The sequence below is a fragment of the Pseudophryne corroboree genome, chromosome 3, assembly GCF_028390025.1.
Source record: "Pseudophryne corroboree isolate aPseCor3 chromosome 3, aPseCor3.hap2, whole genome shotgun sequence".
Lineage (NCBI taxonomy): Eukaryota > Metazoa > Chordata > Amphibia > Anura > Myobatrachidae > Pseudophryne > Pseudophryne corroboree.
This window is the reverse complement of record NC_086446.1, coordinates 635,772,267-635,784,614: the sequence shown is the minus strand read 5'-3', so window position 1 is coordinate 635,784,614 and position 12,348 is coordinate 635,772,267. Positions and strand designations below refer to the sequence as shown.

Here is a 12,348-nt window from a genome sequence, read left to right as displayed (position 1 = left end):
GAATCATGTCAAAAATTAGGCACATCATTCTAATGTCTGCCCCACTCTGTGTTTTATAGGTCAGTTAATAATACTATAATTATTTCTGCAGCTTATGCACCATTGTCATAATAAACAAAGGCAGAAAGTGCCCTTAGCAGCAATCACCAGACTCTATGGTGATCATTGGCAATGTAACCAATTACTTTTTTTGTGTATAGGTACGCATTTCCATGCTGTACGTTTACACCAAAAGGGTGTGCTTATACATACGATGACTTTTTCATACAATTTACTCATGTCAAAGTGGGTAACCGTAGGTTGAGTAAAATGTGCGAGATCTTGTGTAACTGTGACATAGTTAGACAAAGATGCATATGCAGATATGGAGATCTGTTTACTCCTGAAACCCAGCGTTTCTGATCATTATTGTGCCAATATTTAAAAGGGCAATGCTTTTACTAGCCTTGTTTTCCAGTAAAATGATTGACTTTTAAAATTTCCGACATAAACATAATCGGGACGGAAGTGCTGAGTTTTAGAACCCAACGCTTAGTAACTAAAGTCCATGCTCTTTAGGAGAGTATCTCTTTTTGCCACTGTACATATCTTGTGATGCGACAGCCCCCTAACCATAAGCTTGGTTTGGCTATACTACATGCAAAAGATATGGCTGAAAACGAGTTATTATGCATCTGTGCAGCCCTGCATAGCTTGCAATACTGAGGACACGTCCTCCATGAAGTTTACTGCTCTATTACAGCTGAGTCACAAAATGAGTATGGTAAATGCTGCCCCCAAAATATGTAATTCTTGTCAGAATTTTGCAAGTCATATTATTATTAAAGCTGAAACTTGGTCATGGATAGCTTGCTTAATCTGCTTTTGCTTTCATTCTTAATGTAATACACTGCTAATGCATTTGATTATATAGCTGCTTTAATTGCATTTTCACTCCATATATTTCAATTGAATGTGTCTGCTACTAGCAGCAGAACGGTGGTGCCATCAGTAATCAGCTGAATGTTACCCAGGGAAGGACAATAAGTCTTTATGTAAAGAAATGACTTTGCGTATCCACTGCACGTCAATGAAAGGAGCGGATTATGAAAACTTATTAGGAATCTATGTTGGGACACATCATGTTGTATTCAGCCAACAGTGTAATTGTACTTTACCATTATGCAAGGCCCCTTTAATTTGCTTGAAGTAGGTTAAAACATAAAGCCACTGTAATTATAAAAAGAAAAGATTGCTTTTTCCTTAATAACTTACTTTTTTAGCACAATTCAGACGACCAAGGATGCTTGAGCCGTACTTGATATACAGGCTTGTTTATACTAAAACATCTTTTCTCAATGTAATTTACTGCTGCAGTGGATTTACAAGGCTGATAAAAATGTAGCAAATGCAATTACATTAATTGTATCAATTTAAACATTTTGGTTATTAAGATGCCAGTACCTCAGAGAAGACATTCATGTAAATGCTAGTAAGGATGTAAGAAATGTTTTTAATTCATTTGTGTTTCTGTTTTTCTTCTTCTCATATTTCTTCCATCAATTTATGGAAAAGGTTTAAAGAGTAAGTACACTTGTTTTTATTTACCAGCTTTGTTCCATGTATGTCTTCTGTGTCTTAAATTGTGAAATCAAGAGCAGCATCGGAAAAGGCTCATAGAACACATGCATCAACCAGACTAGAGCTTGTTGGGGATATTTATCAAACCAATCAGATTCTAGCTTTCATATTATAAAATGTACAGTACTAGATAAATGATCGCTACTGCAGAATGTGATTGGTTGTTATAGGCAACATCTACGCTTTTCCTCTTTATAATATTTGATAAATCTCCTAGTATATAAGATGTCAGCAGTTTAGTTTACTATCTTGTTCAGTTATATATTTGGGCTGCATGTATTGAATTGACCAAAGAGAAAAGTAAGGTGGGCAATACTAAGTACGGTGGGGTTGGAGAGGGAGTGATAAGGACAGTCTGTATCAGTAACTCTACGGATGCACTAGCTAACCAGGATGGGAATTCTTTAGGAAAACAAACAAATAAAGGAACCGATAAACTAAAATGTATGCTTGCAAACGCAAGAAGTCTAGCAGGTAAAATGGGGGGAATTGGAATTGTTAGCATCAAAGGCTGAGTATGACATTAAAGGTATTACGGAAACATGGTGGGACGACTCTCACGACTGGGTTGCTAACTTGGAGGGGTATTCTCTTTTTAGGAGGGACAGGGCTAACAAAAGAGGAGGAGGTGTATGACTTTATGTTAAACCATCTCTTAAACCATACATAAAGGAGGTTATCTATGAGGAGACTGGCGATAATGTGGAGTCCCTATGGGTAGAAATCTCAAGTGGGGGAATTGATGCAAAAAAACTAGTCATAGGCATGTGCTACAAACAGCCGGATATTAGCATACATGAGGAAGAACAACTACTGCAGCAAATCAAAACGGCTGCAGGATTGGGGGATATCCTTGTCATTGGGGATTTTAATTACCCGGATATAAACTGGAGTAATGATTCATGTGCTAAAGCGAGGGGCAGCAGGTTCTTAAATATGTTTAGGGATCACTACTTGTCTCAATTAGTCGAGGACCCAACTAGGGGTAAAACTACCCTGGATCTAGTAATTACTAATAATGTGGACATTATATCAAACAATAAAGTTGGGGAGACTTTGGGTAACAGTGATCACTATATGATCACATTTAACATCAGTTTCAGGAAACATAGCTACAGGAGTTCCACCAAAACTTTTGACTTTAGGAAGGCTAATTTCAGTGTGTTTAGATGTGCACTTAATGACATAGAGTGGGAGGTTCTGTTTAATAACAAGATCACTTCGGAAATGTGGGATGTTTTAAAAGGGGTTGCTGGATAGCAATATTCATAACTTTATTCCCATGGGCAGTAAATGCAGGAGTATTAAACTCAAACCGATGTGGCTTAACAAGAAGGTTAAGGCAGAAATGATTAAAAAAAAGTGGGCTTTCAAAGCATTTAAATCTAATGGAAAGGAGGAGTCTTTCAAGTATTACAAGGAGTGTAATAAGAAATCCAAAAAAGCAATAAGAGCAGCTAAATTGGAAAATGAAAAGCAAATCGCTATAGAGAGTAAAACCAATCCTAACAAGTTTTTTAAATACATAAACGGTAAAACGGTAAAAAAGGAGAATATAGGTCCATTAAAAGATGAATTAGGAGAATTGATAAATGATGACGAAATAAAAGCAGAAATACTGAACAAACCAGTGAAGAACTGATGGTGGGAGCAGAGCATAACAATTGTGACAGTAATGATTCATGGTTAGATACTTGTTTAAGCGAAGAAGTAGTCCGGGAGAGACTTAGAAAAATTAAGATTAATAAATCACCTGGTCCTGATGGACTTCACCCAAGGGTTCTTATGGAGCTTAGTTCACAACTAGCATGACCCCTATACTTGATTTTCAATAGTTCAATTAGATCAGGCATGGTACCGAAGGATTGGCGTATAGCTGAGGTGTGCCATTATTTAAAAAGGATCCCAAAATCTTCCGGGAAACTAAAGACCAGTTAGTTTAACATCTATAGTGGGGAATATATTGGAAGGAATTCTAAGGAACGTCATACAGGAGTATCTAAAGTCCGCTAGGATTATTAGTAAGAACCAGCATGGGTTTGTGACTGACAGATCATGTCAGACTAACTTAATTAGCTTCTAGGAGGAAGTGAGCAATAATCTTGATCAAGGAAAAGCAGTGGATGTGGTCTTCCTAGATTTTGCAAAAGCCTTCGATACAGTTCCTCACAGGAGACTGATGGTCAAATTAAAGGAGATTGGCCTAGGAAAAACTATTTGCACATGGATAAGCAGCTGGTTGGATAGTAGGGTACAGCGAGTACTGGTCAATGGGAAGTCCTCAACCTGGTCCCCTGTAGTCAGCGGAATACCACAAGGGTCCGTACTCGGACCACTACTGTTCAACATATTTATCAATGGCCTAGAAATAGGCCTGGAAAGCACAGTGTCAATCTTTGCAGATGATACTAAACTGTGTAAGGTAATTAATTCAGAATTGGATGTGGAGTCCTTGCAGAATGATCTATCTAAACTTGAACTCTGGGCGTCTAAATGGAAAATGATGTTCAATACAGACAAATGCAAGATTATGCATTTTGGGACTAAAAACAAACTTGCATCCTACATATTATATGGGGAACGCCTAGGGGAAACAGAGTTAGAAAAAGATTTGGGGGTATTCATTGATAATAGGCTTAATAACCGTACACAATGTCAAAACGCAGTAAAGAAGGCAAGTAAGGTGCTAGCATGCATAAAAAGGGGAATTGAGACAAGGGACTCGGATGTAATCATGCCGCTGTATAAGGCATTGGTATGTCCGCACCTGGAATATTGTGTTCAGTTTTGGGCACCATTGTATAAAAAATACATCAGTGAACTAGAAAGTGTTCAAAGGTGAGCTACTAAATTGATTAAGGGCCTAGAAGGACTGGACTGTAAGGAAAGACTTACTAGGCTGAATATGTATACACTAGAAAAGAGGCGCCTAAGAGGAGATATTATTAATATCTTCAAATATGTAAAGGGACATCACAAAGAGTTATCAGAGGAATTATTTATTAAAAGAACACAGTTTAGGACACGTGGGCACTCGCTGCGACTGGAGGTGAGAAAGTTCTGAACGCAACGGAGGAAAGGGTTCTTCACTGTTAGGGCAATCAGAATGTGGAATTCCCTGTCAGGGAAGGTGGTAATGGCAGACTCTGTAATTGGATTTAAAAAAGGAATGGATACATTTCTGAATGAAAAAGCTATCCAAGGTTATAATACTTAAAATATCAACGTGGGTAATCCGGGGGTAACATGAGTTATAGTAGTTAACTAGTCATAAAACATTATTTAGCAAGTATGTAGAATCATCACAACTTAAAACAGGTTGAACACGATGGGCAATTTGCCTCTATTCAACCTCAAATACTATGTTACTATGTTAAAATGCTGTAAAATCTAAAAATAAAAATAAAAACCTACAGAAGGATTGTTTTCTGGTCCTGGGGCTAGGACATGGGGCTCACAGGTCATGACACAGAAGTCACTTTATCATCAGAGCAACTCTACTGTATATTAGAAGAGCTGTCCCAAGAGGTAAGTATTCATGCATCTTTGTGTTAAAAAATGCCGGTATGCATGTGAAAAGGGTGAGGTGTACTGTATCTCAATCAAATTGCAATACATTATGCATTCTTTTCTACTGGTGGGATGTATCATGTAATGCATATTGGGGGTCATTCCGAGTTGTTCGCTCGGTATTTTTTTCTCGCAACGGAGCGATTAGTCGCTAATGCGCATGCGCAATGTCCACAGTGCGACTGCTCCAAGTAAATTTGCTATGCAGTTAGGAATTTTACTCACGGCATTACGAGGTTTTTTCTTCGTTCTGGTGATCGGAGTGTGATTGACAGGAAGTGGGTGTTTCTGGGCGGAAACAGGCCGTTTTATGGGTGTGTGTGAAAAAACGCTACCGTTTCTGGGAAAAATGCGGGAGTGGCTGGGCGAACGCTGGGTGTGTTTGTGACGTCAAACCAGGAACGACAAGCACTGAACTGATCGCAGATGCCGAGTAAGGTTGAAGCTACTCAGAAACTGCTAAGAGGTGTGTAATCGCAATTTTGAGAATCTTTCGTTCGCAAATTTAAGAAGCTAAGATTCACTCCCAGTAGGCGGCGGCTTAGCGTGTGTAAAGCTGCTAAAAGCAGCTTGCGAGCGAACAACTCGGAATGAGGGCCCTTGTAAGTGATGAACCACTTATTGCATGCATAGCAGTGTTTATTAACACTGCATACATAAACAATTGCAAACATAACTGCAAAGGACAGTTCTTCCAATAAGAGCTGACTTTTGTGCTCTGAGGACTTCCTGGTTTATGACCGAGGAATCCTACTGTGCATTAATAGCCATCCGTCTGCATATATGTGCAAACCGTGGTGGTACAGAGAGGGATCCTCGGCATCCCTCTCTGGGGAATTCTGCAGAAAGAAGCCCATAAACTATTGCCTATAGATGGGGTTTGATACATATGAGGCTTGTGGCAAAACTACAAAAATTTAATTTTTTGTAGGTTTGACCATATTTTGCCTATACTACATCCTGTACCTACGGAAATGTTTTAAACAGACTGTAAATATTTTATTAAGTAAGCAACATATCTATATTGTAGAATTTGTCTGCATACCAAATCATCTTACAAGGAAATACCCACGGTGCATATTATAATTAAGAGAGAGGGATTTAAATAATGAAATTGTACCTGCATGTGTAGTTCAGCGAAATTATAACATTGTGTCCTGCAATTAAATGAAAGAGGTAAATAAAGAGGAAAATACTAACAATTTAGAAAAATCTTGAACTTGGTACAACCCATAGGATTTTGCAGCAACCTGTACTCCTGGAACCAGGGGCAGATAAATACGCCTTTTCCACTAGCTCAAAAAACACGGGTAAATGCACGGGGGTGCACATTTACCCGTGTTTTTTGCTAGTGGAAAAGGGTCAACCCGGATCAAGTGATTCGGGAATCCTACCCGGGTAGCTTACCGGGTTGAACACGATTTCAACCCGGTAAGCTGTGTAGTGTAAACGGAAGCGACACGGCTTCCATTCACAGTCTATGGAAGGGCAGCGCTGGGAAATCATGTGATCTCCCAGCACCGCCCCTGCCGCGTCGCTAGCAGCGTCACCAACCTGGCAATATACCGGGTTGGTGAGCGCAGTGGGAAAGTGGGCTGAGCATGGGCCGCAGCCGGGTAGCACCCATGTCAGGCTCCCGACTGCGACCCGTGCTTAGTGGTAGAAAAGGAGTATAAGAGAGGAGAGGGCCCCTGTTCAGGCTCTGTGTGAGCCCCCTTCTCTCCGGCAGCAGCGCTGCTTACTCCAGCAGCTGGCTTTGTGCTGCTGTGCATGTGCAGGTCTACATGGCGTCCGTGTCCTGTGCCCAATGACAGCTTTACTGTGAACGTGTAAATCACCTGCGGGACTTTGGAGGGGTAAGTATATTTAAATGGGTGCAGGGTGTGGGGTGTAGGCCTCCCTGCACCCATTATAGATATGCCAATGCCTGGAACCTGGAAATTATTCAGTCCCTGCAGGGTGCACACATTCGGTTATTTAAAGTACCACTTAACCTTAAATGCAACTTGCTACATAGGAAATTGTTACCAGTTGCAATCACATATATATGTAAACACACACATATAAAAAAAAGTCTGTTATATATAAATGTATTTTCTGTGCTCATTGGTGATTCAGAACCTGTAGTGGTCAGATGCAGAATAGTTAATGCTGACATGCTAAATTAATACAGTTTTAGGTTGCTTATATGCAAGAGAATTGCAAAGTTTCATGATGGTAAAATATAGTATACATGAACATTTAGATTATACCGTACTATTCAAAACAGCTTTCTGTCTATGCAAGGGCTTCTACAAAGTTCCCAGAGGTACTGCAGTCAGGTAAACAATATTTTGTTTATGAGCAGTATAGAGACACATGCGCTACAAATTTTGCACTTGAAAGTAGTTACATAGTTACAGTTATTCTTGTAACACTGCGGTGCTGTGTGTATGTACAGTAGCTAAATCAAGTTGACTTGTACACAACCATTGAGTATTCAGTGGTCTCAGCAGTAAGCTGTTAAAGACTATTTACTGATAGAAATAAAACTATCTGCATGACACTATTTCCAACTGGTTCATTACTGTCTCCTTGTTAAAAGAGATTTACATTGGTAAGTAAGTGCATGTCATTCACCAAATGCTGGCATGTGTGCCACCTCATTCGTTGCCAACTGAAAAGATAAATGAACTGACCCATAATGTGATTTTTTTCCCCTTGGGGAGAGGGGGGAGTACAGTATTTTCAGGTTCAGCTGCGGTACAAATATAAATTAAACATTCAACAGTGGAAATAAACAACAAAATATAAACTTAACACATTTACTTCTTTACAGAAATGCAGTGTCTTTCTACCAGTAATCTGAAGGATTTATGTAGTGGAGGTAGTGAATTTGGCACAGCACGCTGGGGATGTGTTCTTGACACAATGTGTGTGGCCACTGCTTTGTCATATAACAAGATGTGCTTCTTTAGCCTCTGAACGCCATTGGGAAAAATCTGCCAAACTCCACCTAGTCAGGACAAATGTGGCAATCACGGGACAGCATATTTATCTTGATTTGTATGTTTGCCCACTCAACTTTGGATAGATGGGTAGTATGCATGTATGCAGGGCTGCCATGAGAAATTGGGGGCCCAGTACTGCTAGAGTAGGCAGGCCCCACCATCACTCTCTTTCTGCTCCCCCACCAGCACCCACAACCAGTGCCGTAACTAGACATTTTAGTGCCCTGTGCCAAAAAGAGAATTGGTGCCCCTCCATATTTAAAATAGGGCCAGTGCGTGCCATAGGAGTGCGTAAAAACTATAGGGGAGTGGCTTCATGGGCAAGGGACATGGTCACAAAATAATACCAATTCATATTCCACTGCACAGTAGTCTCCATTATTCAAATTATGCCGCACAGTAGCGCCACTTGTACACATTACACCAGATAGAGCCCCATTTTACACATTACTCCAGGTAGAGTCACCTTTTACACATTACGGCAGGTAGATCGCCATTTTACACATTACGTCAGATAGAGTACCCTTTTACACATTATGGCAGATAGATCCCCATTTTACACATTAAGCCCAGGTAGAGTCATAAGAGAGAGAGGACTGGGGGGATGGAAGGGAAAGAGAAATATAGTTGGGAGGGAGAGAGAAAGAAAGAAAGGTGGCAGGTAGAGAGATAAAGAGAGAGTGGTGGAGCACATGGGACACAATGTGGTGATGGCAGTAGTGCACTCACCTGCTGGACCTGAGCTTCCTCTTCTTGGAGTGTGGGGGGACCATGGTGGCTGCGTGGAGATGTTCCTGTGCAGGTGACAGCGCTACATTGTGGAGTCAGCGCTGCTGCCACCAGTCTGTTTAAACTTAGTTTTCCTGGCATCCCCTGCATGGCTCCCTGCTGGGAGGAGGCTCGTCTCTGGCCCGGATGTAAGGGAAGCTGTGCTGCTGCATGAGCTGAAGAGAAGCGGGCCAGAGCACATGGGGAGATTGAGCAGTGCTGCCGGCTATAATGAACATCAGCAGCTGTGCGTCCGGAAGAGGAGGCGGGCGCAATGTTACTATTATATGTTATAGTTGCCAGCGCTACAGCTGCTGGTGATCAGTTGGGGTGGATAGTGCGGCAACAGCACAAATGCACTGTGTGCTCAGCACCATCTGCCCACACCTAGTTATGGCCCTGCCCACAACTTACAGTTTTTGGCGCCGGTTGCTGCTCCCGGGGGTAAGGTCACAGGATACAAGGTGGTGACTTTAGGCCTGCAATGCACTCCAATCTACACCACTGCCATGCAGGGCCCCTCGCAGTCAGTGCCTGGTACTGGAGTCCTGGCAGTACCCCTGATGGCATTCCTGCATGTATGTAGTAATATGCTCTTCACTAATTTGTTGTGTTCTTGCAGAAACAGTCACTTTTCAGTTGAAAACTAGTTTTTACTTTTGTTATCATTGCACTTATTCTCTAGCACCATGGCATCTATTATCAAGCAATGATAACCCATTTTGTTTTACTTATCACCACTTCTAATAATAATATGCAGAAAAATCACAAATCTTTAGAACTGGTGTTTCTCTTTCTGCCTTCCCCAAAGACCTCTATTTCACCGCTAGCTAATACCATCTCAGGATGGCATTAGTTACAATGGGCAATTAGATCCCAGCAAAACTGGATGATTCACTGGATCCTCTGTGGTCATAACCATGATTCACATGTACTGACATTAGCCTTGCATGCGCGTAGGTAGCCATTAAGGCTTTAGTCAGCAGGATTGGCTGTCAGTAACTAGGAAAATATTCTCACTGAGAAGTAGGTCTTTTGCTGGTGGTAAATTCCAGTTTACGAACATTATATATTGCAGTGGTGCATAACCGTTTTTACAGCTGGGGCATAATACATAGACTCCCAGACACACTCTTTTGCAGCAAGAAAGTCTTCCTATTCAGATCTTGTTCACCAAAGCAAAGACATGCAGGTGAGACTTGTCTGAACCATACTTGCCAACTTTTACATTATCACCGCTGGTAAAGTTCCTGAACAGGAGTAGACTAATATATATTACAAGTGAAATTGTTCTTGTAACGTCTCTGCTGTTAGTGGTACCAGCATTGCCTCCAGTAGCTGAGCTATCTGCCTATGTTTTATGTTAGATTTCCCAATATGAAGAATATCTGTATTATTAGCTTTCACTTCCCGGGTGCACATGGTTTGGTATCAGTTTCCAGATGGATGTAGCACCTAAGGAGCAGGGGATCTTTGAGAGACACTCTGCAGCACAGCAAAGTAAAGCCATGTGATCATCTAGCTTTCATGGTTCCTGCCTAGAGGTATAAACACCCCAGGATCTCTAACAAATAATAGCGCACTTTTAAGCCTCACAAATGTTACGTGAAGTTTTGTTCCTCAAATTTGCATTGAAAACCATAATAAATAAATAAACTTGTTCCACATCACTTGGTTTGACATCATATTTTTAGAATACACATAGGGCTTAATTCAGTTAGGCTTGATGTACTGCTGAGCATCGCTACAAGAAGTAATAGGTGATTTAAGGGTCCTGCTTTTTTTAGGGAGGGTTGGGGGGAATGGGATGTTTATTTTCAGGTCCATATAGGAAGAACTTAAGTGCAGCTTCTGCACATCAGCTACACCCATTTTGGGTAAGCAGTACTAGTTAGGGAGATTAATAATACATCCTAAGTGTTGAGTAAGCGAATTGATACAGTAAAGTCTATGCCATGTGTAGAAGTGGTATGTACTGTAGTTCTGGGAAAGGTTTATATTGTGACCAAAACCAAATTCAGTTAAATACTGTTTATGGTTCTGTAATGTATTTTAGAGCAATATATCAAATCTAATCTATGATTGCACTATTGCAACATCTGGCCAATTAAAAACCTTCCTAATCCCTAAGGCACTTATTGTTACCCAGTGAAAAATACATGTCTTTAACTTCTGGTGCACTTATTAGAAGACAATTCGAATGTAGTCCTTTGCTGCATATTAACAATTAATAGATACTTAAAACACACTGTATGTCCTCTAATTCTTTATTTTTCCTTTAAAAAGGAGGCAAGCTGAATGTGCAAAGACAGCGAGGATCCAGATGGCGATGCCAGCAGGCAAACCATCAACCCCTGCTGCCAATAATCTGTATGAAGAGCTGGGTGACAGCACTATGTAAGTACTGAATATAAATTGTTTCTTGAAGAATTGCATGAATCATTGCAATAGTGGGAGCTGTTGCGTATCTGTTATAACAAAAGCAGTTTGAAATTTATCTGGCTGCCGCGATCTGCAACGCTATACGCTACTTTACTCAGATGTGTCGATCAAATATGTATGTAACCAAGCGTTTAACATTGCAGCTTAAAGTATTTTTATCCATCAAATAACACATTTGTAGAAATATCTTTAAAAAAAAATATCCAACATAATTTCTCAGTGGCTGAACTCTATGGAAGACGAATGATGGATTGGTGTAAGTTTTCCCAATAAAAAGGTTTCGTACAAGTCGTATAGCTTAGTGCATACAAATAGTTTTTTGAATGCTGATGTATTGCTTTAATCCAAAAATGTATCGAGTCATTGCCTGATCATGCTTTCCTTTCATATAATGTTTAACCACACATTTTCCAGTAAATTTAAAGCAATTTATCATTAGAAAAGGGTAAATTAATCAAAGGCTTTGACACATTTCCCTATTGCCTGAGAACATTAACAGACAGATTGGTAATATAGAGATATATTTTATATAGCCGATGTATATTTTGTTGCGCATGTCTTGAAATAGAGGAATTGCAGTTAGACATAAAATATTCTTGGTGTGATAATCCACTGCAAGAAAAGTAAAAGTGCTTGTGAGAAACATAACCAATGCAATCATAATGTAATCAGTTGAAGATTGTTTAAAGATTTCGTGCAGATTTTTCTTGTTTCTTATTATTTTTTGACTAGTGATACTACATATTTATCCTAATAAAGTACAAAGAAAGGTAAGTATCTAGCAAACAGCAACGCTTTATTAGGATCAGGCCCTGACCTGTAGAGGGAAGTTTCGGAAAATGATCAGGTCCCTGCACCTACAAAGTACTCCTGATGTCCCTGTCCACTGATTGCCACAGCAACTAAATATGTACAACTACTGTAAATACAAACAATTAAATAGTTAAAACAACTAAAT

The 12,348-nt window shown here is 40.1% G+C and overlaps 1 protein-coding gene and 1 long non-coding RNA gene across 4 annotated transcripts in view; one reads left to right on the top strand and one right to left on the bottom strand.

Moving 5' to 3' along the window:
• The window catches only part of LOC135056491 (uncharacterized), a 260,411-nt gene that overhangs the window by 12,068 nt on the left and 235,995 nt on the right, over positions 1-12,348 (bottom strand). For 2 of the 3 annotated variants that reach the window (XR_010243992.1, XR_010243993.1), the window contains exons 3-4: positions 6,311-6,347; positions 1,158-1,209 (exon numbers count right to left, since the gene is read on the bottom strand). This is a non-coding gene — a long non-coding RNA (uncharacterized LOC135056491). The remainder of the gene's footprint in view (positions 1-1,157; positions 1,210-6,310; positions 6,348-12,348) is intronic. The other variant, XR_010243995.1, reaches the window with a different exon arrangement.
• PCDH15 (protocadherin related 15) overlaps positions 1-12,348 on the top strand; it is a 2,278,876-nt gene that overhangs the window by 2,178,200 nt on the left and 88,328 nt on the right. Inside the window, exons 32-33 of the mRNA XM_063961739.1 lie at positions 1,555-1,563; positions 11,235-11,345. Coding sequence (XP_063817809.1) covers positions 1,555-1,563; positions 11,235-11,345 — 120 coding nt within the window. The remainder of the gene's footprint in view (positions 1-1,554; positions 1,564-11,234; positions 11,346-12,348) is intronic.